At 55.0% G+C, this 27,957-nt stretch overlaps 1 protein-coding gene across 1 annotated transcript in view; it reads right to left on the minus strand.

Annotated features, from left to right (window-relative positions):
• Nucleotides 1-527: 527 nt before the first annotated feature.
• Nucleotides 528-27,957, minus strand: part of FGF18 (fibroblast growth factor 18) — a 33,928-nt gene continuing 6,498 nt past the window's right edge. The window contains exons 3-5 of the mRNA XM_025866622.2: nucleotides 19,682-19,862; nucleotides 8,367-8,473; nucleotides 528-1,609 (exon numbers count right to left, since the gene is read on the minus strand). Coding sequence (XP_025722407.1) covers nucleotides 1,343-1,609; nucleotides 8,367-8,473; nucleotides 19,682-19,862 — 555 coding nt within the window. The 3' untranslated portion in view covers nucleotides 528-1,342. The remainder of the gene's footprint in view (nucleotides 1,610-8,366; nucleotides 8,474-19,681; nucleotides 19,863-27,957) is intronic.

Consider the following 27,957-nt stretch of genomic DNA (forward strand, 5'->3'; position numbering starts at 1 on the left):
TGTTTCGTTCTTTGATGAATTTCCATTACCTAAAGCAGTGCCCTGGCACTTAGCGAAGTGCTTAATAAATATTTGTTGAACGAGGGGTTCCATCAGTAAATGAATGAACGAGGCAATGAATCGGTGACTAAGTGAAGTCCCCTGGAGGCTGGCATGTTTCTGGTGTGTTTTTTGATAAATACCCGGTGCATGGAAGAACACAGGAGATGGCGAGCAAATGTTTGTGAACGTATATGCCTGAATCAGTCATCCAATCAATGACTCATGGGAATGTAATCTCTCTGAGGGCAAGGATGTCTGGAAGTTAAGATCCCTAGGTCTGAAGCTGCGTTCTCAGTGCCTAGAGCAGTGCGCGGAGCAGGCGCGAGGGTGTCAATCAGTGAACGAATGAATGAGCGAGGCCCCAGCTCTCCGAGCCAAGAGCGCAGACCACCAAGAACGAAACACAAAGGGGCCCGCCCTGCCTGAGCCCCGCCCCCCCACCACCACTCACCTCATGGTTTTTTTAAATAATTTGTCGATTGTTTTTAATTGTTGAGGCAGTAATACTTGGTTCATGAAACTGCAATATACAGAGAGGTGAAATAAATAGCTTATATATATATAATATATATAATATAGCTGGTTTTAAAATATTCCCTTATCATTGGTGTACTAGGTCACGTGAGTCACGGAAGGTCGATAGCAGCATCCTCCAGAACTGCGAGCAATGCAGGGTCACTTGATTGGACGAGGCCGTCTGTCGTCGGAAGTCGAGGCGCCGAGAATTCCGAGGGGCACGCCTTCCCTGCGCGGTGTCTCGGGACAGCTTGCAGCGGACAATAAATAAATGACTGCAAACCAGAGAGCGATTTTTGTTGGAGTCTGGGGCAGGGAAAGGGGGTTGGGAAGAAAGGGGGAGTCTGGGGATAGGTACTACTTTCTCTTTGTTTTTCTTTTTTTTTCTTTTTCTTTTCTTTTTTTTTTTTTTTTTTCTTTCTTTCAGAACCTTTGGGAAAAAGGACTTTGGTTTCTCAGAGTGTCGTTTTCCTCCTTCAAATCCTCCTCTGGGGACGAGATTAGAGTTGTCTGTTCCTAGAGAGAGACAAGCACCTGTACGCTGACAACAGTCCCTTTTTGTGAGTCTTTTGTCAGAGACAGGGGGTTTCAAGTCAACAATAAAATCCTTATCGCTTCCCCCCCCCCCGAAGAGTTTTGGTTCAGTTTTTGTCTTCTTTTAAACACAATGTACAAAAATAGAGCTTCTTCCTAATTTTTCATGTAAAAATATTCCTCTGATGCAGTTCTCTGTGAGTGTGAGTGTGGGCCTGGGGGCAGCCTGGGGGGCTGCGGTGGGGCCAGCCTAGCCGGGGTGCGTGGGGCGGATCCGCCGGGACCTCTTGGTCACCGTGGTGTACTTGAAGGGTTTCTGCAGCTCTGCCTGTCCCTTGGGGTAGCGCTTCATGAAGTGCACGTCCTGCTGGTTCTCCCGGGTCTTGGGACCCTTCCGCGGCCGCCCCTTCTTGGTGAAGCCCACGTACCAGCCAGAGTACTTGGCGGACATCAGGGCTGTGTAGTTGTTCTCCAGGACCTTCTCAATGAACACACACTCCTTGCTGGTGCCATCGGGCTGTAGGAGGCGAGAAAAGGAGGAGATGAGAAGGGGAGGGTGGGTGTGAGGGGCAGAGCTACGTGGACAGGGTGTGCGCAGGTGGCGGAGGCTTGGGGCAGTAGAGTAGAGGGCCCGACCCAAGTTTTGTCCCCAGTAATTTCACTTCCTGGATCTGTGCAGTGGACTTGTCATATTGGCCCCTGCCTCCTTCCCTACCCGCCAATTAGGTAATTAATTCCCACCGTCATTCAGGAATCTATCCCTTCCCCACTCAGGATGCTATAGCCAGGGGCTTCCGCTTCAACTCTACTAGAACACGAGACCCAGACCTGGCCAATGAAACATTATTTCCTGTGACTGCTGCAGAGCTTGGCACGTGGCCTGAGCCATCCAATCAGAGTGCTCCTCAAGACCCTTGTCCAATCCCCCAAAACATAGGCTGATTTAAAACTTGAGGAACATGTAAGGCTGAAGCAAAGGCAGCCATTTTACCACAATGAGGAGAAACGCTGTCTGACCATAAGGCCAACACAGAGGAAGTAAAGCCAAGAGGAAGGGAATGAGAGAAACCAAGTTCTGGTCACAGCCTTTGGGCTCGGGACCAAACAGAATCTGAAGCTCATTACCTCATTTCCTTTAAAGTAGTTGAGATTATTTTCTATCACCTGCAACAGAAAGGAGTCCCTGCAGGCGTGCACAAAACCTGATATGAAGTCAGCTACGCCATTGCCACTCCACTGCAATACAGTTACATTTAAATCACATTTAATGTGGGATATGGTGCATTTTAAATGTTTGGTGTGAAGAGGGGTGGGGACCTCCAAGAATAAAGAGTTTTTGCATGGCCAAACTCCAAAGCCTATGCCTTTGGTTCTGAGACTTCAGGCTCCCCAGCAGATGTGTGAACTCCCTAGGAGACAAGGGATGCCGGGCAAGGAGTCCTAGATTTGGAGTCAGAAGCTGAATCAACTCTAACACTTCCTTATGTGACCTCAGGCTAGTTAATTCCACTCTCTAGACGTCGGATTCCTCGTCTGACCAAACCGGGACAGTGACCCCTGCGTCACAGATATGTGGTAAGGAATGATACTTCTACTTGAGTCCCATACACAATAGGAAATTGCTAAATTATTTCCGAAGAGCAGGTGGTTCAGATGGCTCTGGCCTCCCTCCCTGGATCAGAGCTGGACAAAGGATGGTGGGAGGCAGGGCTCTGAATCTCCTCCCTGAGACAGCCAAATTGCTCCATGTAGAAGAGTGAGAAGCACACAAAGCTGGAAGGCCTGAATTAGCAGCACTCGAGTTTCCAACTAACATCTCCAAATTTAGGCTGGGCCCACTCCTCGTTACGGACGGATGCCCGGCCAAGTTGGAAGCCCAGCGGTCTGGCTGTGCGTGGTGCCTGAGGTGCGAGCTCCAGCCTTTTGTTTGAAGTGGAAAACAGGCTGGAGCTTCCAAGAACGTTCACCTTTGAGTGGAGGGCAAGCTTGGGCCCTGCAGACAAAGTGCTGAACTTCGCAGAAAGGGACAGACAGGGTAAGAAAACATTCTCTGGAGGCCGAGATCTTTCGAGGAGGCTACAGAGCAGGCACCGGGTGGGACTGGGAGGCATGTGGGACCCAGAGGGCAGTGTCTGGCAGGGGCTGAGCCGTGAGGGACTCTTGTGAGGGAAGTGGGACATATGTACAAGGCAGGTAGAGGGCAGTGGTCTCTGGGCCCCCCATGGATTATTCTGGAAGCTGCCTATCCAGTCTAAGTCCAGGTCCCTTGGTCACTCTCGATGGAACAGTCACAGCAAACTGAACAAAGCCTACACCATACACCATGCTGCTCCCCACCATAGACTACCTGCCACTACCTGGAAAACTGCTTTCATCCTTCAAGGTCAAGCTCAGTAACCACCTCCTCCAGGAAGCTTTCCTTCACTGCCATCCAGCTCCCTCTTCTTCATTTAAGACTCCATTCAAGCATCAGGTTTTATTGGACTCACATACTCCATCCTCTCCCCCTTGGCACCCATTCCCCCTCCCACCCCGCAACAGAGCAATCCTATACCTCCCTGCCTCCTCATTAGCCCAAGAGCTTCAGGAGGTCAGGACCACCTGTCAGTTGCCCTAATGGCTCAGCACAGGTCTCGGGCACCCAGAGCATTTGTGGTTGAATAAAGGAGAGTTCTGGGATGGAAATGCTGGCAGGGACCCCCTCAAAAGGCTTTCTTCTAAAAGAAAGTGGATGTTGCCCTCTGGATCCCTCACCAGTGTCCCAGAGACTGTCGTGAGCTAGGGGAGGCCCTCCTGGGGGTGTGCTGAGGAAGGGACACAGCACGTAGAGGACCAGAGCTCCCGGCCTGGCCCACTTAGGCTCCCTACTCCTTCATTCACTCGCTCATTCAGCATTTCCTGCTTGTCAGTTATAGGTCCGACATCTCCACGTGCATTATTACATTTAATCCTCTGAACTTGCTCAGGTAGACTCTCCCTGCTAGAAGAAAACAGAGTTCAAAGAGGGCAAAACGGCTTGCCCGAGGTCACGGGACTTGTAAGACGCAGAGCCAGATTTTTACCTGCATTTGCCATTGCAGCTCCTTTCTCCTCTGTCCAGTTCCAGAGAGGTCCATGAGGAGAAAGAGTGTGGAAGAGAGGGCAGGGCACTGTCTGTCAAAACTACCTCCCCTCCCCAGGCCCACACGGCCGCCATCAGCGTGAAGCAAGGTCTCAGACATGCAAGGAGCAAGCAGAGTGCCTGGCACTGTGTTTGTATGTGTCCAGGTGTACTTACGAGGGCTAAAATTCCCAGCACCCCAGAGCTCGGGAGCCCCTTGGGAGGATCCATGGTACCCGTGATGGTCACAGGACACCCCCCCCCCACCTCGCCCATGAGCTCAGACACAGCAGATCTGAAGCTACTGGCAGACCACACCTGGCCTTGACCCTCACCTCTGTTCCTGACTACCTCTATGACCCTGCTTATTGCCTGCAGTGATTAAAAAAAAACACCTGTGCTTGGGCCTCACCCCCAAAAATGTTGACGCAATGGGTTCGGGCAAGGCAGATCATCAGTATTAAAGAGTGAGTGAATATCCCATCGCAGAACTTCGGTGATTAAGTAGAATTTGAGCATCTCTCCCCCACCTCCAACCCCACCTCCAACCTCCAACCTCCTCCTTTCCACACTGGAGTCCTATTCCCTCTATCTGATCTGAAGACTGAATCCTGATGACATCATCTGGCCCCTAGATCCCGTCTTACTTGAAACTAGAACTACCCCCTGGACATTTGTAGTTATGTGAGCCAAAAAATTCCTTTTTTTGCTTAAGGCATTTTGAGTTGGGCTTCAGTCATTTACAACCAAAGCAGTCTTCCCAAAGGTGTGGTGGTGGGCAGGAGACTCCTCTGCCCTGAAAGGTCTGGGGTGGCCCTGTGCTGCCCCAAGGAGGGCTCACCAGTGATCACTCAGGTGGGGGCAGATCAGAAAATCATCGATCTGGGTTGAATCCTCAGAGATTGGGAGGGGTGGATGCCTAGCACATAGTGCTCCATACTCAACAAGTGTTTATGGAATGAAAGGATGTATTTCCTCCTGGGCCAGAGAGATGTGGGGTCCAGAAAGATGGCAAAGGGAAGGGGGCTACCTGAGCATGCAGGGACGCGGGGCAGAGCGTTGGTATATGATTGTCATAGTACAGGAGAGCTACAGACAGGGGCCCAGAACATCTGAAAAGGCTCTGTTGGGGGTTCGATGCATGGAGGGCCAAAGAGGTGCAAGGCTGGGCACCCAGGTCAAGAGCACCCAAGAAAGCTAACCTGTTAGGCCCCTGCAAAGGAGTCAGAGCCTGAGCTGACCGTGTCAAGGGTTTCCACAGGTGAAGGAGTAACTTTGTGGCCTGGCTTCAAAGAGGAAGTGACTGCATATTTATCAAGTGCCCACCAGATGCCAGCATTATCATCGCCATTGTACAGATGAGGACACCGAGGCTCAGCAGTTAGGGCACTTGACGCCCTGGCCTGACATGAATAATTTTGGCTGTGGGTTAAGACAATCCTCAGAAATCAAGACCATTTTTCTACTTCTTTGGTGCTTCTGCAGCTCTGTGGCCCGGTACACAGAGCATGGATGGATGGATCCACAATCAAACCTCTGTGAGCCCTCAGTCAAGTTGCGAGATGTAGGCACACGGACAAACAGTGACAACTCGGGTTAGCGACGGGCAACAGAGGACCGTGTGAGGGACTGTGGGCTCCAGGGCGGGTGTGCTGTATGAGGGGTGCGGGAGGCCAGAAGCTGTTGAAGGCTGCGCAGGACTTAGGGCAGATGGGCAGAGGGAGGGGCGATCAGCATGTACAAAGCCCTAACGCCCCACCCAGGGATCGGCAGTTGGCAGTGCCACGTGTCGAGGGCTTAAGGAACCCAAGGATGGGTGGCAGGGCTGTGAGGCCAGGGACGCTCCCCAGGGCCTTGTGGGTCTCCTCAGGGAGTGTGGCCTTTCTCTGGTAGTTGGTAGATGGTGTGGACCCACGGATGGGTTCTGAGATGGGTTGGGGGTGGAAGACAGGGGATGCGCTTTAGGAAGCTGATGGTGGGTAGTGGGCAAAGGCAAAAGCCTGAGGCTGGGACTCCTGAGGCAGCTGGGGCAACAGTTCCAGTGAAAGGACAAAGCCACAACAGAGGCAGTGGCAGCAATGAAGAACAATGCAAGGGTAACCCCAGGACCCTGGGGCCTGACTGCCTAGGAGGTAGCACCCCAAGAGCCTGTGGCTTCTAGCTACCAGGGCCAGAGACAGTGAGGGGAGCTGGGCTAGGCGGAGGGCAACAGGGGGCCTGCCCAGGGCCATCCTGGGGCAGGTGGATTTGGGGGCCAGCCCAGAAGACGGGCGCGCCTGTACGGGGATGGGGGGCGCTGCCGCGAGGCGGTGCAGGAAGGAGGGGGCCCTCCCCGGGTTGCGCCGAGCCTGGCCGAGCCAGCGCCAGCTGAACCGTCCCCAATATTAATGACGGGAGAGAGGGCGAGGGGGCAGGAAATCGGAGCCGGCTCCTGTGGAAGCGGTGACTCAGCGGCCAGCCGGCGGGCGGGCGGGCGGTGGGCGGCCGGCGGCGGGGAGCGGGGCTGCTCTTTTGACCCCAGCGCGGCCCCCCTGGGGTCAAGCTGCCGGGAAGCGCGCAGACCGGAGGGAGGGGCTCGCGGGCACCGGGCACTGCGGGCTGCCGCGCGCCCGCCCTGCAAGCCGCGAGGCAAGGAAGCCGAGCGTCCAGCCGCAGGCAGGTTGGGCCTGGGAGGCGGCCCGGGCGGGCAGGAGAACAAAGCGCCTGACGCGGGGCCGGGCCGCGCCGCCACAGGAAACGCACGGCCAGGCCAGGGGACCCGGCGCCCGGCCCGCCCGCCGCCCCTGCCCCGATCCCCTCGCCGGCCGGCCGCCCCGGGACGCGGAAAGTGAATCACTAATTAAAACCACTCCTCGGCATCCCGGAGCCACGCTCTGCGGATTACTATTCCTGTGCTCCCCGAGAAGCTTCAGTTGGTGAGGGCAGTGCGGCAGGAACCTCTGCCTTCCAGACCGGGCTTGGGATCCCGCGGCGCTCTAGTGTGGGACCTGGGACAAGTGCCTCGGACGGCGCCAAGCCTCAGCTTTCTCCTCTGCGAAATGGGGATGGTAGTGGTAGCGACCTCATGGGATTATTTGGGAGCATTTTTGCACAGTGCCTGGCAGAAAGTAGGTGCTCAATTAGCAGAAGCTACTGGTAGTGTTATTGTTAACAAATAAGAAGCAACGGTACCCTGACTCAAGTCCCTGGCCTGTTGCACTCTCCCCAGCCACTAGGGCGTGGAGGAGGGGAAGAAGGAGAAGATTTGGGGGATTCAGGAAAACAAAACCATGGCTTAAAACAGGAATCGGGGCCCTGCTTCCTCCTCCCAAGACCATGTAATAAATGCAAATCACCAGCCAGGGCCTTGCACATGAGCAGGAAGAGCCATCCTCCTTAGAATCAGGATCTACCCTGCACCCCGCACTCCACCTGCCCAACAGAACCATTTTACAAGTTAGATATGGGGGTGAGTAGGGGCCCGGCAAAGGGAAGAGAACACAGGGCATGAGCACCAGGTAGCTACTTGCCAGTAACACCTTCCCCTGGAGCACCCAAAGGAAGCAAGTGTATGAACTTCACAAACAGGCACACCCAGGAAAAAAGGGGGACACCAAGAAGCACCCGTGGAAACTCAGAGCCCCAGGCATGTGGGTCCACCCCCCATACCCACACGCCACCCTAATTTGTTACATGCAGCTCTGTTGCCTATTCCAAAGTAACAGAATCTTCCTGAAATGCTAGAACCATGAGGCCCAGCACTGAGGAGGCAGCGTGGTCCAGGCTTCTCTGCAAAGCCCTGGCGATTGTTCAACCAATGCTGCGGCCCCAGCCCTCGGCCTGCCACTTCCCTGTTCTCAGTCAGCAGACACACGCAGGCAGGGAGCCCCTGAGTCCCTGGGGGTCCACATCCAGCAGGAGAGATCAGACCTCCCCAAGGTCATGGCCATGGATACCTCAGCCTGGCAGGCTGTGATGTGGGGGCAGAGAAGGGGCTAAAGGAAGAGATTACAGTCAGAATCTCTCTCTCTCTCTCTCTCTCTCTCTCACACACACACACACACACACACACACACACTCACCGGGCTTGTTTTCCATTTGGGGCTGACAAGGCCCTGAACACCCTGTTCCAGCTACCCAGTGTTACCAGGGGGAACCCTCCCGAATACCCTGGGAATTCCAGACCATCACTCACCTTCCCCACGAGCTTGCCTTTCCGGTTCATACACAGGTAGAATTCCGTCTCCTTGCCCTTGATCCGGACTTGACTACCGAAGGTGTCTGTCTCCACTAGGAGCTGGGCTTCGAAAGGCAGAAGGAGAACAAGACACATTTTTTTTACCAGGGGCAATGGTTTGGCTGAAAGGCTCAGCGACATGATCCCTGACCCTGTCCCTGGACCCCCTCACTGCTCCAACATTGGGCATGGGGGAGGCTTTGAACAGGTCTCATTGGGGCACCCTGCCCCTTAGGTAGCCGGAGAAGCCTTCCGTCCTGTGTTCTCCACCCCCAGCCTCTCTTTGACTCCACTTGGGACCTACATGGCACCAGCTGGAGGGTTGTTCTGCCCCTTGTGGCTAAAGATCAGTGTGTTCTCCTCTCACCCACCCCACCAGCCCCTCATCTCTGTTCCCGGAACAGGACACACAGCCACCAATAACCCCAGAGAAGTAGCAGTCTCTAGAATGAGGGCACAGAAAAACGCATGCGAGTTTGCACGGGCATGCTCACACCCTGCCTTGGGGGATATCAAGCCACTGCCTCCAAAATTTAGGTCAAAGGCCCCTCCCTCCAGGGCAAACATGTAGAACCCCTTCTATGTCCCCTCCCCACGCCACACCTTTGTAACTTAAAGTGGGGAAGGCCCAGAGAGGGGAGGTTTAAGGCCCCGGGAATGGAGGCTATCTTCAGAATATTCTACTTTGCTCATTCAAGGCCACCGAGGCGGAAACTTCTGAGCCCAGAAGTCCCAGTCAGGACCCTACTGGTTCGAAGTAGGAGACCCCACACTAAACGACCCACTCTCCATAGAACCTCCCTTAGGAGAGGGTGGTGTCCAGAGCTGATCCCCCAAAGCCCTGACTGAGCAAGGGTGTCAAATTGTCAAAGGGTGACTGTCCCTTGATTCGGCATGCTGTGCCTAATCCCCGTCCCTCTGCCAATCCACTTTTTCTCCCCAGTACGGTGCTGTGTGACTTCAGTAGGCCACACACACTCTCTGAGCTCTCTCTCCTCTCTGGCCTTGAGTTCCTATGCCTGGTTCCCTCCCCAACACCCCCTCCCACCGCTTGCCTATGACTCCCCCATTCTCACCCTCCCATCTCTGACCCTTTGCTTCCCAGCACCTGCCCCTCCCTCACCCACAAACTTTTAATTTCAGTGACAAGGGACTTACTTGCTTCTCCATAACAAAAATCATAGCCCTAAATAGGGCATCCTTGGAGCCACAAAGCGTGTACCTCGGTGCCCCTAAAATACACTAGGTATGATTTTAATAAAAAAAAAATTAAAAATATATACCCTGGTGCCCTGCTGTGAAAATTAAAACCATCTGGAACTCAGGATTTCCAATAATTAATCTAGCCTTCCTTTGACACCACTACTAATTAAAATATGATACCCCACCTTTCCAAGGAAAATAAGAAGAATTTACATAAAATTTAAAGATCTAACAAGAATTTAGTAATTCTAGAAACAGGGAGGGAGGGGGAGGCACATTCTTCTCTCCACCTTCCCCCATCCCTAGTAAACACAGTCAAGAAAATTAAGCAACAGTGAGATAGGGGGTTACAAGCCCCGCATCCTCCCTGCTCCCCTTTAATTCAAACTCCCTGTAACTCTCCCTGGGAACCCAGGGCCAAACATCAGAGCAGCCTGGGGCTTGCTTTCTGTGTCTCCTCGAAATGCTCAGGCACCACACAGGACGGAGGTCAGGGGGTTCGGTAGTGTCCCCCATCCCAGGGGGGTGAAGAAGACAGCACATGTAAGGGAAAGGTGAGAGTTTTGGAACGCGCAGATCTGGGAATGAAATCTCGGCTCCACTTGCCAACCATGTGTTCTTGGGCCTCAGTTTCCTCACCTGTAAAATGGGTATAATCATCCTTAATCTTCAAAAGGTATTGTGAGGATTCCACAAAAGGAAGGCAGAAAGGACCTAGCACCTGTTCTCAGAGGCCAGGTGAGGGAAGTAACTATTGTATTAAGTTTTGTAGTAACTGCAAAACTAAATCCTTTTCCCCTACACACACACACACACACACACACACACACACACACACACAGCATAGTGGGAAAAAAATCAGATGTGTGTAAAAGGGCAGAGGTAGAGCCAAACTTGTCTTCCCAGGCATGCCTTCTGACCTGAACTTCTTCAGCATCCTCCAGGGTCACAGGCATCCCACCCTGCGAAGTGCATCAGAACATGCTTTGGGCTGGGACTTATGGGGTCTGATTCCATTTCATGCTGGGCTGTGTGACCTTGAGCCAGGCACGCCACCTCCCCCCAGCCTCAATCTCCTGATCTGTGCAAGGGGGAAGGGGAGGCTCACCCCTATTCTGATTCGCTCTGGGATTGGGACAGAGCCTAGGAGAGGGGTAAGGATGGGAGACTATAGAAAGGGGCTCAGACCCCAGGACTATGGCCCAAGAAACCCCAAGTGAGTCTGAGGGGAAGCCTGTCCCTCTCCCAGCATATGCCTGGACCTCTGTCCCCAGAACAGTTCCTACCATTCTGGCTCCAACGTGAGCCCACTGAAATTTATACTTCACCTTGAGCTTGGGTGATTTTGTCCCCATTTTATAGTTTAGGAAACTGAGGTTCAGAGAAGCAACCCAGCAGGAGGGGCTGCCATCAGGTCTGCCTAATTTTCTGCTGGGGCCTGGGCATTAGGGGAGGGCCCCCAACTCTGGGGAGATGTAGTCCTCTGCCCCCCGCCAATCCCTCAATGCTCATCAGTCACAGCCTACCACAGATAGCTGCCCTCACCCCAGCATGGGGAAGGTCTGCTCCAGATGCCATGCCGGGGAGCCAGCAGTCTGTTCTTCCCGACTGCAGCAGGCCTTGCAGTGACCTAGACTCCACTTGGGTGCATGACATAATGAGGAGGGAGCCGGGCCAGAATTATGTAAAGTCTGCGGGGAGTAATAGCGGCAGCAGTTCTCAGAAAGAGAGAGAAAAAGAGAGAGAGAGAGATGGAGAGAGATGGAGAGAGAGAGACCGCCCCCCCCCACCCAGGCCAGGTTTGCTCCACAGCCTACTTCGTCCACAGCATCATGGCCCCCCTGCTCATGACCCAAGCCCCCAACATGCAACTCTCAGGAGCTTAGAAACCTCAGCTGGGCTCAGTTCCATTCTCAAGGCCTGTACCAGGTCAGGCAGGAGGAGTCTGGGAAGTTATCTGGCTCCACTCCTCATCAGACCTCCTCTCTAGGCATCCCCTCCAGACTGCACAACTCAGCAGCCTCCTCTCTCTGCCAGAGAGATCCTTTAAAAATATAAAATCAATTTTGTCTCTTTCCTGCTAAAAGCCTCCTAGGGATCTCCAACCCAAATAAAATCTAGCCTCTTCATGGGGACCCAGATGGTGCACATGCTCCAGCCCCTACTGATCCTTCCTACATCCCACCCTCACTCACAGCCCTCCAGCCAACAAGCCTCTTTGCTGTTCCTCTCTGACACACCACGCACACTCCTGCCTCAGGGCCTTTGCCCTTGCTATTCCCTCTACCCGGAGGCTGCCTTGCCTAGAGCTTCCCATAGAGGCTTCTCTTCTCTTAGGTTGCTACTCGAATGTCAACTCCTCAGAGAGGCCTTTCCTGGCTACACCGTCCAATGTCTTACCGCCCTCCCCAGTCCAGCTCTACCCACCCCTGCTCCATTTTCCTCAGAGCTCTTCTCCAGATGGTCTTAGTTGCTATCTTTTTTTTTTTTTTTTTTTTATCTGTCTCTCTCCACCAGAAGGTAAGCTCCACTACAGCAGGGCCTTATCTGTCTTATACACCACTGTGATTTCTAGAGCCTCGCCCATATCTGGCTCACAGGAAATGATCAACAAGTAAATTTTAGTAAATGCATAAATGGCTTTGTGAGGTAGATATGAGTAACACTATTTAAGGTAAGAGTTAAAGAAAACAAGATTCAGGGGGGTAAAGGGACTTGCCCAAGGGCACACAGCTGGTCAAAGCAGGGCAGATGTTAGGACCCAGTCTGACTCCACGGTCAATGCCCTTGGCCACTCCGCTCCCCACTGGCCGGTGCTACTCCTTCCACTCACTAGAACTCTGAGCTCCCACCCACCTGTCCCCAGCCTCAGGATTATTATCACATCTTCCGACTTGCCATGTGACAGAGGGGAAAACCGTTTTCCTCTCCGGGCCAGGCCCAGGTGATCTCCAAGGCCCCTTTCAGTTCTGCCCCTCTAGAAATATTATCAGTAATCTCCATTTATTTAGAGCTTATGATGTAGTGGGCACTATACGCATTCTGTCACTCATAATATCCTCATAATAATCCCACAAGGTGAGAACTGTGATTATCATCCCCATGTTACAGGTGAGAAAACTGAGTCCCCAAGTTACACGGTGATGGAGTTAAAACCCAGGCGGCCTAGCCCAGGAGTCTTGGTCTTACCTTGTCCACCACTCCCTTTACCTTCCCTCTGCCTCAGTCCCTCCCCTGGGGGAGTAAGCGAGTAAACACCGAAGGCAGGGAAGGTCTCTGCTTTGACCTCACTTTCTTGATGCAGAGGGACTATTGGTAGAGATGCCCACAGTGCCCTTTCTATAAAAAACTCGTGCTGCCTTCTTCCTTCCCTATTTTTTTAAATGCTTGAAATAACAATGATAATTTAAAGGTCCCAACAAATACTTATTTGAGCATTTACCATCTGTAGGCACAGTGCTTAGTCTGAATGTGCAGTGCCTCATTAGATGCTCACAATCCTATGAGGTAAGGACTATAACACCTATTTTATAGATGAAGAAACTGAGGCCCTGAGCAGATAAGTTACATGCCCAGAGCCACAGAGTAGGGCTGGGATTTGAACACTGGCTGAGTAACTCCAGAGCTAGTCTGAGAAAGACAGAGATTCCGAGGTAGGCAGAAGGGGACAGATATCCTGCAGGCCAGCCACGGCGGGAAAAGGGAAGTGACATTGACTGACTGAACTGATTGACTGACTCCAGTGTGACTCCCTACCTGGGCCTCCCAGCATGTGATCCAGGGCCTCCCTTTGAAGACTTTGGGTTTGAAGCATAGGCAACAACAGGGAAAGACACAGAGAGGCAGCCAAAAACCAGAGACACAGTGCAAAGAGAGACACAGGAGACAGGAACCAAAGAGAGGAAGCCCGAGAGAACAAAGCTGGAGAAGGGGGGTTTCTTTCCCCCCGACCCTCAGCCTCACCAACCCCCCGCCAAGACCTACAGGAGCAGTGTGGGAGCCAGGACCCCCTCAGGGCCCTGTGTGAGATGACCAGCAGCTGGCGGGCCACTAGGGCTCCAGGGCTGACTGCATGCCTGGTCACTCTCTAGGTGTCCTCCAGCGAGGAAATGTCCTTGCCACCAAAGGCACGGGAAGGTCAGAGCAAATCAATCCTCCCTTCGTCCCTCTGAAGGTGGACCAGGTGGAGAGGAAGGGGCGGGGAGAAGGAATGCTTTCTGGAGATGTTTCTACATCACTGTCCACACACACACACACACACACACACACACACACACACACACACAGCCTTTCTCCCAAAGTTCCCTTCTCCTAAAGTCCCCCAAGGAGGTTTGCAGCCCACGTGGGCTTGCTGGAAAGGAAGAGGGAAAAAATCAATAGGATTGATCAGGAGCTATATTTAATCCTAGCCATAGCTCTAGTGTGGCTATTTCAGCTGCAGAGTCAGCGAGGTGTGGGTGACCACTCCTCACTGGGGACAGAAGTTATGGGACATGAGCTCAAAGGGCAGCGGTTTTGATGCCTCTTCCCAGCTGCAAGGGCCCTAGGGGAAGCCAGGTCTGTTGCTCGCTATACCCGCACTGCATGATGCAGAGCTGGAGGCTGGAAGGATGGAAGGGAGGACGAGAGGTTGGGAGAAGAAGAGGCAGGGAGCACCAATTTGTGTGCCTGAGCTCTGGGCCAGGCACCTGCCCCAGGGGGAGCGCTCCCAGACACACACATGGCTCATCAAGCATATATTGAGCACCTGCTTGTGGCTGGCTCTGTGCATGGTGATACAGCAGCGAACAAAATAGACAAAAGCCCTCTACCCTCGAGGAGTTTGCATTATAACGGGGGAGACAGAGAGCAAAAGGCTAAATATGTAATAGAATGCCTAGTAGCAATAAATGCTAGGAAGAAAAATATGTCCTTGAGGAGAGAGAGACAGCAAGTCTCTGGTAAGGAGAAAATTGAACAGAAGCCTGAGTGAAATGAGGGAGCAAGCCATGAGGATATCTGGGAGAACAGCATCCTCAGGTTGAGGGAACAGCAAATGCAAAGAAGGCCCTTAGCCAGGAGCACACCTGGCCTGTTGGCTGGTGGGTGGGGCTCGAGCCGAGTGGGCAAGGAAGAGGCAGTGAGGCGAGCCTGGAGCGGTAATCAAGAGCCAGGCCATTCTGGGCTGATCCAAGAATTGGGATTTAATTCTCCGAGAGACAAGCGCCTTTGAGAGTGAAGTGACACAGTCTCACATTTTAGACTGCCATATGGACTATGGGCATTTGACTCAGAGAGTAGGGGGTCTCTGCAGCATCAGCCACACCAGCCCTTGCTCCTTATTCAAACACAGCCCTCCAGCAGGTACCAGGATGAGGGAAATGGGACCAGAGGACTCCCCTCACTCTTGTCATCTGCTCAGCAAAAGGTCTGGAATGCCCCACACACCTTCCTGCGTGAGCCACACAAGTCAGTCCCAGATCATGCTTGGAGTTACCCCATAATTATTTTATTCATTTACCCAGCAACATTTAAGTGCAGACCTGCTTTCTGCCAAGCCTTGTACTGGACATGGGGACATGCAAAAGGGCCACTACTTTCAAGGAGCTCATGTTTTCAGGAGGGCAAGGCTGAGCAGGAAGGTGCAGGCCCATGCTGGGATGGGCTGACTCCTCCTGACCCCACACAGCAGTACCACAGCTGGAATCACAGACGAATCCATGCCTGAGCTCTCGAGGAAGCCAGCGGAGTGCTAAATCCACACCCCTCACCCAGCCCCCCATGAATGGTGAGGAAGCCCAGGCTCAGGGAGGGAATGGGAAGGACCCCAGGTCACACTGGAAGTTAGAGAACTAGATTCTTCCTACTCAGAGTCAGCCCCTGAGATGGAGCAGGGTCTCTGGCCTGGGAGCAGCGTGAGGGCTAGGACCAAGTGTGTCTCACCACTGTATCCCCAGGGCTCAATAATTCTGTGCCGAGTGAGTTAGGGACCCCAGCTCAAACTGAGAAAAGATCAGACTACACCCAGCAAGAAGGTCCAAAGACCCTGCCTCCTCGGGCCCAACAGGAGCCAGAGCAGGCCGACCTGCTGCTTGGAATCATGGCGAAGAAGGCTCTTAGGCCTGCAGCTGACATACCAGGGCCCCACGGATGCGAGAGAGACCTGGCCCCTTCTGGGAGCCCCAGGAATCAGTTCCTGAGAGGGGAACCTCTACCAGAGCCCATGCGAGTACCCCCCCCACACCCATACAACAGCAGTGAGTTCAAGTAGTTAGTATTCATAATTTTTTGCTTTAATAATCATACAATCTGTGAGCATAAGAGATGCTCTCATTTCCATTACCCCATTTCACAGAAGAGCAAAGAGGATCAGAAAGGCTAACTCAGATCCGAGATCTCTAGCCCGCAAGTGATGGAGCTGGGTTCAAATCTTGTCGAATTCGGAGTCTACATTCTCATCCCCTCAAAAGATCAACTTCCTGGCTGACACAGCCCCTCCAGTGGCCTGCCTGGGGGCAATTCTGGGCACAGTCCTGGGAGGCTGGCCTACTACAAAACACTGAGTTTGGGGGCTTTCTTATCTTTTTATTTTCTGAAGTAGAAAACCCTTTTTTCAAATGAAAACAGGAAAGAATATCCAGTCACACTGCTTATAAAAGCAGAGTTGCCCCCACACCGCCATTCCCACCACCGGGGTCCCTCCCCACTCCCTGAAGGCAAACTCAGTTTGTGCCCCGCCCCCCAACCCAGCCTCCTCCTCTAAAACTCCACCTCTGTCACTGGCAGCCCGGCCCCTTGCAGCCAGGAGGACCTAATGCCTCCACACCCCGGGCTCAAATGCATCAATCTCAGAGGCAAGTCAAGTGGGCCTTTCTCATCCTCACTTGGCAGAGGAAGAAACTAAGTCCAGAGCCAGACACGCTTGCCCCAAGCTCCGCAGGCTGCTCAGTGGCAGAGCGGCAACAAAAAACGAGGTGTCCTGCCTCCTGGTGCTGTTTTTGCAACAGAGCCACTGCCTACACGACACAGGTGGCCAGGGCCAAGGGCAGGAGGGCCAGATGTAAGCATCCTAGGTGGGCAGGGTGGCCCTACCCGGCTCATCAGCTGTCCCCTTCCCGAAACCCTCAGCTTCCTGACTAGCACGCTTGTCCCTCCAGCACCTGGCCCACCTTCAGGCACCTTAGAGTGCTTGGGGGGAAAGCTTTGGGGAGCCCTGGGGAGATCCTCTTGCAGAAGAGCAGGGTGTGATTTACATCTATTCAGATCTCACCAAAGACTGCTCCCGGATGTAAAGATGTAAAGCAGGCCAAGAGCTCCTGGGCCAGCCCCCGACTAAAGTGGGCCCGTGCCTTGTGCCTGCCCTGAGTCTAACACCTCAGGATGCCATTGAATCTGAGAATCCGAGTGTCTGTCGGGATTCCAGATTCCAGGTGTTTCTGGGGCCCCTGTTTATACTTGGTGTTTGCTGAGGTTCCCAGACTGCATTATAGCTGCATATGAATGCAAGTCTCAGACTGCATCATTCTTTCAGCTGCACAGAGTCCTGAGAAGGAGGGACTGTCCACTGCCTGGGGTGGGGCGCCTGGCCTGACTGGAGACTACTGGCTGCCCATCCCCCACAGGCAGGGCAGGCCCCTACCGCAGCCCCATCCTCCAGGCTGGCTTGGCCACATAAATCACCCTCCCAATAATATTTGTATTGATTATCTAGATTGGAAGCCTCAATTGGCTCCATTGTCTCACTTCCTCTCCCGGGGCTCACAGATGGGGTCCCTTTGCCTCATCTGCGTTTCTAATGCGACACTTAAATGAAGCAGCCTCAGCAGCCAGCAAAGCCCCACGCTGCCCTGGCGGGGGCTTGGAGAAGTGATAAACATATTCCTTGAGAGAGAAAGATTCAATCTGGGGCCTGTGGGGCTCGAGAAGCCAAAATGAGCTAGTTCCGGGATACACGAGGTGTGGCCCATCCGCACCATCTGGGCGCGCGTTAGAAATGCGGAGCTCAGGCCCCACCCCAGACCCATCAAATCAACATCAACATTTAACAAGATCCCTTGGTGATTCCCAGGCATGTTAATGTTTAGGAAGCACTGCTCTAGTATGCAACCCTTGTATTGTACAGATGGGAAACTGAGGCCCAGAGGAGGCAAAGGGCCTGTCTGATGTCACACAGCAAGTGTGATCCCCTGAGTCTCTGTCTGGCTCAGGCAGAGGAAATGAGAGGCAAGTGACTTCCGAACAGAGGGGGTGGCCTTTTTTGGGCTCCTCTCCCTCCTGAGCTCCTACCTCCTGTCTCGGGGCGTGGACAGATGGTTCAGACCAGGCCTGGAGGGGCCAGCAAGAGCTCCGGGGACTCCCCAGGAGGGCACCTCCCTCCCGGCCCCGGCCAGCCAGCTGCCCCTTCCCTGGCAGCAACTGGACAGCAGATCCCAGGGAAAAGCGCCACCTGGGTCCGCCCAGCACAGCGGGTGGCCCGAAGAGACAGAGGCCCCCCCCACCCCCAGAGGCAGCCCGAGGACCTGGGAGACATGGGGAGGAGGGACTGGAAAGCTGTGATCCAAGGGAGGGAGGCAGGGAGGACAGCTATGGTGGGGAGGGGGGGAGACAGACAGAGGGATGGACAGACACAGAGGGGAAGGGGTGAGCACAGGAAGGAGGGGAGAAGGACTGAGAGAGAGGGGTCGAGAGAAAAGCAGGAGTGGCAAGACTGAGAGGGGAAGCAGGGGAAAGAGAGAGGGAGGGAGGAGAATGGAGCCTGTAAAGAGTGATGGCACAGGAAGAAGGGAGGCAGCTGGCCTGGAGTCGGGGAGCCCAGCCCGACGCAGCCCTGCCCGGCCCGGCCCACCCCAGCCCCCAGTGACGGCGCAGCTGCCACACTTGGGCCCTACCATGAGGTCAGTCCTGCCCCGGGGCGGAGGGAAAATGAATGGGGTCCAAGATAAAAGGTCCAAGAAATTATTTGTCTTCTTGTCATGTCTTGACTGCAACGAGAAGGGGCCGGCGGGCAAGCGGGGCATCATCCCAGAACAGCCCAGGCTGGCAGGCCCACAGTGCATACCCGGGGCCCCAGCCCCAGCCCCAGCCCCGCGCCTTGGCCACCCGCAGCCCCAGCTCCCCTGCCCAAGGTGTGTGTGGGGGGGGGACCCTGGGACACCTCCCAGAACCTGGCTTAAGAAGGCAAGGTCCAGGGCCGCCTGGGTGGCTCAGTCGGTTAAGTGTCTGCCTTCGGCTCAGGTCACGATCCCAGGGTCCTGGGATCGAGCCCCACATCGGGCTCCCTGCTCGGCGGGGAGTCTGCTTCTCCCTCTGCCTCTCCCCTGCTCGTTCTCTCTCTCTCTCTCTCAAATAAATAAATTTAAAAAATCTTAAAAAAAAAAAGAAGGTAAGAACCCATGGGGCAGGGTCAGTATTTGCTCAGCACCGGTCCCCAGAATCCTCTCGAGGCTCTGGGAAAGTGGAGTCCTGTCTGTTTCTCTCACTGCTGAGGGTCTGTATGAGCTGGGGGGTGGGGTGGGCAGGGAGGCAGGGTGTCTCGTTCCTCCCGGCCCCCTTGCAGAGGCAGCACCAGGTGAGGGATGGTTCCCAAACACCCCAGAGGAGGGCTGAGCGGTTTCAGGGTCAAGGGCAGGTCAAAGGGGAGATAGCCCAAGCGCTACGAGCACCATTCCTCACAGGTGTGGAGGAGAGCACATACCCGTGCTCACACCCATGTGTGCCCATGTGCACCCACACTCACACCAGGCTGACTTCCGCACGGCAAGCAGCATCCAGAAAGCACTCCCTGGAGGCTCCCACCTCTCTGAGCACCCGAACCCGGGGCTGGCGAAGCAGTGCCGTGGGGAGCAGCTCCTGGCTTTAGGCCGTGCCCAGGGAAGCCAGGGATACCCACGACCTTTCCCGGCAAAGCGGTGAGCACTCCCCCCAAGGCTCTCCCGAGAGACACGACTGCACCTGCAGTTTGCAGAGGAGGTGCGGGAGGGCCAGAGAGGCTGTGCCAGGAGCAAGGTTACACAGCCAGGGCAGGGCAGACCTGGGATGTGAACCCGAGGGCTGGGAGGCACACGGTGAGGGAGGGGGGGGCTGGCACCTACCATACTTGTCCCCGTCCTCGCCGCGGGCACTGATCCTGCGGCCCAGGACCTGGATGTGCTTCCCGCTGGTGCGGCTGTAGAGCTGGTACAGCCGCAGCTGCTTACGGCTCACATCGTCCCGAGCCCGCGTCTGGTTCTCCACGTGGATGCGGAAGTCCACGTTCTCCTCGGCCGCCAGCACCTGGCCAGGGAGAGCGGCATCAGGGATCTACCTCGGAAGTCCCGGGTGCCCTGCACGTGGGAGTCACTTTCACACCAGAGAGCCAGGGCCCCGCTCCGTGCTGGCTCCGGACCAGGCCCCGGCGCAGACCCGTACCTGCTCTGTTACCATCCCCATCTCATAGATGAGGCAACCGAGGCTCAGAGAGGTGAGGCATGCTGCCCGAGGTGGCTCAGCCAAGAAGTGGCAAAGCTAAGAAGCAGGCCTCGGTCTACTGGACAACAAAGCTTGCTCTGCCTTTCCACCAAAGCCCCAAATTAAAGCAAGAAGTACAGAGCGGAGGTTTCTCCTGTGACCTTGGGCACACAGACTCCTTCTCGGTGAAACAGTCAAGCAGAGCCCCTACCCTGATTACGTTCCAGGGTGGCCGTGAGAATAAAGTGAGCAAGTGGGGAGTAAAGGATCAAAGTCGGTATGAAGATGGGAGAAGGATGGAGGGCATATAACGGCTGGTTGCGTGCACAGCAGGGAAGGACAAAGGCCTGGCAAGTCACCCGGAGAAGAAAAGGGCCAGAATCCACTGTCACGTGTGCCCCAGGAGTTGATGCCAGGGGCTCTCCTCTCCACAAGCAAGCACCCTCACCTGGCATTCGCCCACACCCCTGGCGTCTCTTGGAGAAGACTTCATTTTGCATCTCCCACCAAAACTCCCTATATCCCCAGAGGTTTAGTTCACATCTGACCACATCCTCCGGGAAGCTGTCTCTGGCTATGCCAACATGCATCTCTCCAGTCTCCCTCCCCGAACACGACCTCTCACCTGGACAACTTGAAGCCACCTCCTCACCAGCCTTCTGTTCCCACTATTGCCCCCTGGTTGTCTGGCTTCCACCAAACCCAAACACCTTGAGTAATGCTCCCCCTCCACACTCTCTGGGGCTTCCCATCACGTTTAGACAAACGTGAGGACCACAGCCTCAAGGTCCTCAGGATGAGCCCCCTCTTCACCCTTCACTACTCCCTCACCCCCCCTTATACCGGCTGCCTTATTGTGCCACTGAGCGTTCCAAACACAAAACACACACCGGCCTCAGGGCCTTCACACTTGCTCTTCCCTTGGCTTCAGTGTTCTTTCCCAGATTTCTACATTCTGGCTCCTTTACTTCATTAGGGTCTCTGCTCAGTGTCACATCCTGAGACTGGCCTTCTTTGACTATTTTTCTGAAGCAGTCCCCACCCCGTCACTCTCCATCTCTCTACCTACCATGCTATGTTTTTTCCTTCTAACACTGACCAACCTGACATAACATCTACTTATCTGGTTCTTGTCTGTCTCCCCCCAACATTACATTGGCAGTACCATGAAAGCTGGGGCTGTCTCCTTCTTGCTTACTGCTCTATCCACAGCATGTAGCACAGCAGAAACTCGAAACATTTGTTGAACGCATGAATGAATGAACAAATGAACACCGAAAAGATGTGGAGTCCTGTCATTCCATTTACTATTAAATTAGGTTTACCTAGGCCCTGCTAAATGTATGCCTGTCCCATCCCATCTTAACCATAAAGCTGAACAATTCTTGAAGCCCAGACAGTGTTCTTGGTTTGTTCTGTGTGCCCACGAGGTCCGACAGGATGCTGGGCAGGCAGGACCCCACTCCCATGAGAGCATGGCCCACGCAGCCTGTTGCAGAGCTCTTGGGACCAGGGCTGCGCAAGCATCTGTCTCACCTCTCAGTCGTGAGCTCCCGAGGGCAGGGACCGTGTTCTCCTCATTACTACATCCCATGCCCAGCCCAGGGTCTCTGTCCCCAGGCTGACCTGCACATGGCCCCTGTGGCTAGCCTGGGCCCCACAGGCACTCCAGCTGGACCACATTATTTATCCTTCACTATCATCCTCAAGGCGGAAATATTATCCCACATTACAGATGAGAAAACTGAGGCCCCAAAGCTAAACTGACAAGGTCCCAGAACAAGCAATGGCAAAATTAGCCCCAGTTATGGCTCCAAAGGCCCTCTTCCAGCCCCATTTTGCTGGGCCCCACTTGTCCCACCAGCACAATCAGGAGGAGGTCCCAGGGTCAGAACCCAGGGTGTGCCCTTCCCTCGCTAAGGGGCCCTAGGCAAGTTACCAACCCCTCTGGACTTCAGCTTCCCTAGAAAATGAGAGGGGTGACAATGTCACCCACCCCACAGGCTGCTCCGCAGATGAAATGTAGAAAGTCTTAGAACAGTGCCCAGCACAGAGCGAGTACTCAGGAGGCAATAACTAGGAGAGCACATGGCGGCCCTTTCAGAGGCTCACAGTGAAGTCCTGCAGACAGAGCCTCTCTGGAAATAGAAGCAGACCACACCCCCATCCCTGCAGACAGGGCACCTCCGCACACACTCAGTCTGGGAAGACGCTATTGCCCCTGACCCTCCAGACAACCCCGCACATTGGGAATGCTCATCACCTCCACTCAGCAGATGCAGAAACCAAGGCTCAGGAAAGTTAAGTCGGTTGCTTCTAGCCACACAGCCAGGGGTGCGGGGCCTGGCGCCTGGCCCACCAAGGGTGCACACCCTTCCCTCTCACTCTTTTCGATGGCCAGCCCCTGTGACCAATTCACAGCCAGGGTCTGACACCTGGGACCCACCTCCTCTCATAGCCCGATGCTCAGGGAGGTGCCCCCTGAGGTTCACACCTGGTGGGCACGTGTCCTGAAGACCCCCCCGCCCATGGCCCTCGACCTCCCCAGAATGACTTCCTGAGGTAGCCTGGCCTTGTTCCCTCCCCCAAGGGCGGGCCTCCAGCCTCCTTCCCTGTCCTCCAACTCTCCTCCTGCTCACAGGAGACCTTATCGACCAGAGGTCAAACCAATCTCCTTACCCTGGGTCCCCAAGGGGAGCTGCCCTGCCCCAGAAGCCAGCCTCCTGTTAACGATTTTCTCCCTGGCCCACTGGACAGAGGCAGCGCGGGTGACCCAGGGTCAGCAGGGGCTATCCAGTGGCCCTTCCCCAGGATGTGGAGGGAACAATTCATCTTGCCCAGCTTCCACCATTCAAGCCACATTCTGTGGTCATATCCTGCCCAAGGGAGGTAGCAGGGGTGGCCTCTGACACATAAACAGAGTCCATCCTTCTGAAAAGGCAGAGAGACCCCCTGGGCTTCCTGGGCAAGACCTCTGGGGAGCCCCAGGCCTTTGCGCAGGTCAGGTCCTCTGCCCAGGAAACCCTGCCCCCTCGGCCCAGCTGACACCTGCCCTCAGGTGCCTCCTCTGGAAGTCTTTCCTGCCCCCCACCCTCCCAGCCGGGTTAGGGTCTCATCCTCAAGGCGGAAATATTATCCCACATTACAGATGAGAAAACTGAGGCCCCAAAGCTAAACTGACAAGGTCCCAGACCTACACTACACTATAATGGCTTATCATCCTCAGACTGCAGCTTCTCCGGCTCATCCTGGGGTCTCCAGCTCTGGCCCCAGGAGGTGCCCGGCGAAGTTTTGCTAAATGACTGTGGCTAGAAAGAGGGAAACCTGGAGGCCAAAGTCTGCTCCAGCACTTACTACCCAGAGAAGCAGAGTGCCCCACAGAGGGGTGGCAAGGGGCATTCCTAAAGCTATCAGTTGCTGAGCTTTCCTCTGTTCCAGGCGCTCTGCTAGGAAGCCCTCTAGATGTGGCGCCTCCTTAGCCAGTCCTGGAGGTGGGCACCCATTGGAGCTCACTACAGAGACTGGACCTCTGAGGCGCTTCTCCAGGGCCACGGAGCTGGAACATGGGCAAGTGGAGCTCTAGTGTCTGCCTCAGGAACATTCTTTCCCTCCTGCTTTCCTGCTCACTGGGTGGCAGGTCACTGGGCCTGGGGGGGAAGGAGGCGGACTGTGTTCCAGGCCTTCCTGGAACAGCCGTAGCTGCTCTCCGCAGGCTAACACCCCCCCGCCGGGGCACAATCATCTGGGGTGTCGAGAAGCTGCAGTCGGAACGAGACTACTGCAGCTCTCACAAGGTGAGCAGGCTGGTACATCCAGGACGTGTCCTTGGGCACAGGAAGGCACCTTTGTCACTCTGCCTTCCTCCCACCCCAGCTTCTCTTTTGGGTCAAAGCAGCTTTTCCCACAGCAGGATGGCCTATAGTGGGGTCCCCCTGCAGCCCAAGACCCCTCATTAAGACCCCCCTCCGGCCAGCCCCTTCCCCGCCCTGAGAGCTTGGGCTCTGGTGGGAATATTCACTCCCCAGTCCAGGAATGGCACAGAGGCATCAACGGCCTGACAGGTTCAAATGTCCCCCGGGGTGTGCCGAGGCCCCAGGCCCAGGCACAGACAAGGCGCCCAGTGGGACAGAGCTGCCCGCCTTCGGCCTGGCCTGCAGTCTCATCCTTGTGGACACAGCCCTCTAACACTGAGGGTGAGGCACACTCGGCCTGGCTCCCCACTGCCCACAGCACGGTGCCCACTCGGGGTCCTTCACCGGCTAGCCTCTTCTACCTTCTGAGCCCCTCCCCTTAGGCACCTTGGGGTGAACCTTCCATGGGGTGATTTCAATGCCAGCTGCCAGACATCAACCCAGGTCCCCTCCTACCGGGGCATCCATCAGCCACCCCTGCTCCGTCTGGCTGAAGATTTCGGCTTCACTGACCCACCCCTGTTCTGAAGACATGTTTGGGGGCTTCTATTTCTTCCCGGGCCGCACCGCCACCTTCCACAGACGTCCGCCTCGTCATGCATCACTTCGGCGCACACACCACACACGTTCAACACGATGACTAGCACGGACTGACCACCGATTTGTTTGCTTTCTCTAACGCTCAGTTTTCTCACTGACAGGATGGGGACTGCAGATCACATTTACCTCAGAGAAAGGAACAACTACAACTGTTTTCTTTTTCTTTTTTTCTTGTGTTTTGTTTTCTCAACAGCCACTGCTTCTTGAGCATAAGAACCACTTTAGGTCAATGGCCTTACGTAATTCCCAGAGTGGCCCCATGAGTCGGTGCGAGTACAGTCCCCATTTTACAGAAGAGGAAACTGAGGCTTGGAGGTGGCATCGCATGTCCAAAGAGGCGCGCTAGGGAGCAAAAGAATCAGCCTAGAGCCCAAGCACTCTAGCACTGCACCCTCGCCAGCCTTCACTCTCCCCTCTCTCCACCCCCTCCCCTCCCTCAATTCAGGATGGCAACGGGTTCTGGCCACAAGCCACAGTGGGGGGGGGGGGGGGGGGCAGGGACTGGAGCAGGGATTAAACATGAAAGGGCTGAAGGCCTTGAGCTCACTCCCCCTACTCCAGAGGAGGATGGGGTCACACTGCCCCCTCCCGCCCAGGTCCCCATCCTTGAGGCCTCCTACAATCCATGCCCCTGTCTCCAGGCAGCCTGCCCAGAAAGGGAGGGTCTCCTCGGTCCCCGGAGGGGCAGCCCCCCAGACTTCCGGCCACATTCCACCACGGCCTGCCTCCTCCAGCAGCAGTGTGGCCAGCCCCGCCAAGGGCTTTCAGAGCTTCTCCACTTTCTCAAGTCCCCCCTCCAGGAGTGGGCCCTGGTAAAGTCAGCCCCGCTCGCCTCCCCAAAATGCAGCTCCCCAAACTCTTCCTAGAGAGCAGGCCTGGACTCGGGCCCAGGAGCTGCTGCCAGCCCCAGTGTGCTGTGGATTATTCTCTGAGAGGCTGAGACTAACGCGGGCTCCCACTTGCTGGGCACTTGCTTTGTGTCAGGGCCTGGGCTAAGCACATGGCAGGCATGGGCTCCCTCCTCCTCACACAACCTGGGCAGGTCAGAATGATTACCATCCCTACGACAAAGGGAGACACAGAGAGGCCAAGTGGCTTACCCACGATGTTGTACACAAAGCAACAGAGCCAAGATCTGGACCCACCTCTGGCTCTAGAGCCCATGAATTTCCCCCAGCTGGCATCTGAGGACAGAAAAGGGAGGGGGAAGGCCAATCCCACCCCTGGATGTGAGTTTGGCTCAGATTCACGCTCCCATTCACCCCTCAGCTCCAGGCTTCTCCCCTCTCTCCTGTCATAGTCCCCACACCCAACCCAGCCAGAATCGTGATGTTGCGAAGGACCCTTCCCCACCCCCAGCCTGTCCATTAAGCTCCCAGGGCTATCAATGTATTGATTGGCAGGGCTGAGGCATCAGCATGGGAGGGAGGTGCTGCCACCCAAGGCAGCTAACTAGAAGCCCCTCTCCCCACACATCAGCCTTCTCCCTACAGGATCGTCAATATGGGTACCTCCAGCAGTCAACCCTGAAGCCAGCTGGGTGAAGGAGGCAGGACCCCTAAAGACTCAAGCTCCCTTCTTTTCTTTCTTTTCCCCTTCCCTCCAATCCCTGTTTCAATTCCCTGTCCCTTGAAGCACGTGGGTGGGGAGTGGTCCGGCATGCCTACAAGATAATAAACAAGCCCTTTATTCCAGCATTCAACGCCCACCATGGCCTTTTACATCACCCCTATTCCTGAACTTGATGCTCTAACTGGCTCGGAGTCCCCTGAGCACATCAGGCTGTTCCCTGCTTCCATGTAGAGATGTCCCATGTGCCTGCAACGGCTTTTCCATACATGCACATGTACACACACACACACCACACACACACACCACACACGCACAGCACACGCACGCACAACACACACATATGCACACACGCTTGCACAGGCACGCACAGCACACGCGTACAACACACACACATGCACACACAGCACACATGCACAGCACACGCATGCACAACACACACATACACGTGCACACATTACACGCACACAACACACATGCACACACATGCACGCACRCACAACACACGTACACACACACATGCACAGCACACACACGCACAACACCCACACATACACACGCACAGCACAAGCGCATACAACACACAYATGTGCGCACACGCGCACAACACACATGCACACGCACGCACGCACACGTGCACACACGCACAGCATACACACGCACAACACACACATGCACAGCACACACACAACACACACATGCACACACACGCACGCACACACACAACACACATACCCACATGCACAGCGCACGCACGCACCACACATGCACACACACGGCACACACATGCACAGCACACACACACACAGCACACACACATGCACAGCACACGCACACATGCATGCACACAGGTTCACAATGTCTTCACCCAGCTTGTTCCTAATCTAAGATTCAAATGGGGCATCTTCCCTGGTCAGATCCTCTGGTCCCCAGTCTGGTTTTGTGGCCCTTCACCAAAGTACCCATGGCACCCTTGAGCCCCTGTACCCCTGCACAGATCCCTCAGATTCTCTCAAGTCCCCAAGGGCTGGGATAGGTCGTGAGCCCCCTTGCCCCAAGCCTGGTGTCAGAAGGAGCCTAAATCCAGCTGCCTGGCCCCAGCTTCTCTGGGGCCCCTCCAACTCACTGACTCAACACTCATCCTGCTCACCAGGTCTGTGCCAGGTGCCGCAGGGCCCTCGGGATGGGTCCAGCCTCCCTTGACTTCCAGGAACCACGAGCTGCTAGACAAACAGGCCTCTCGACACACCAAAGTCAAATGCCTAACTACAGCTCACATTTACTTAACACTTATAATGATCCAGGTGCTGTGCCAAGTACTTCCCCTGGGGTGACCACAATTCACCCCTACAGCAACCCCAAGAGGGAGGTTCTACCCTAATGCCCACATTAAAAATGAGCCACAGAGAGGCCAAGCAATTTGCTCAGTCATGAGACTATGAAGTGGCCAAGGCAGGGTGGGATCTGCTGGGCTGGATCCAGAGCCTGAGCTCCTATGCTTCCCTGTGAGCCCCATGGAGGACACACTGGGTCATGTGACAGTGACAAAGTACAAAGGGGTTCCAAGGCAGAGGTGGAATGGGGGTAAGGGAGGTGAATAAAGCTGCCCGAAGTGTCAGTCATCTCTTCGCAGGGAATGCTTTGAGGGAAAAGCTGAATGGATGCCTTCTTGGCATCCCCTCTAAAATCCAGTCCAAGGCCACCCATGTAGCAAGTGTCCCATAAATGTTTGCTGATTGCTAATGAGGAGCAGCATCATAACTGAGTAACTACAGCATACCTAGCCCAAAACATGACTTCAATTACACCTCCCAACAGGCCTGGTAGTGGTACTATCATCC

The sequence above is a fragment of the Callorhinus ursinus genome, unplaced genomic scaffold (genome assembly GCF_003265705.2).
Source record: "Callorhinus ursinus isolate GAN/ISIS: 27379988/994484 unplaced genomic scaffold, GSC_fseal_2.0 scaffold3, whole genome shotgun sequence".
Classification (NCBI taxonomy): domain Eukaryota; kingdom Metazoa; phylum Chordata; class Mammalia; order Carnivora; family Otariidae; genus Callorhinus; species Callorhinus ursinus.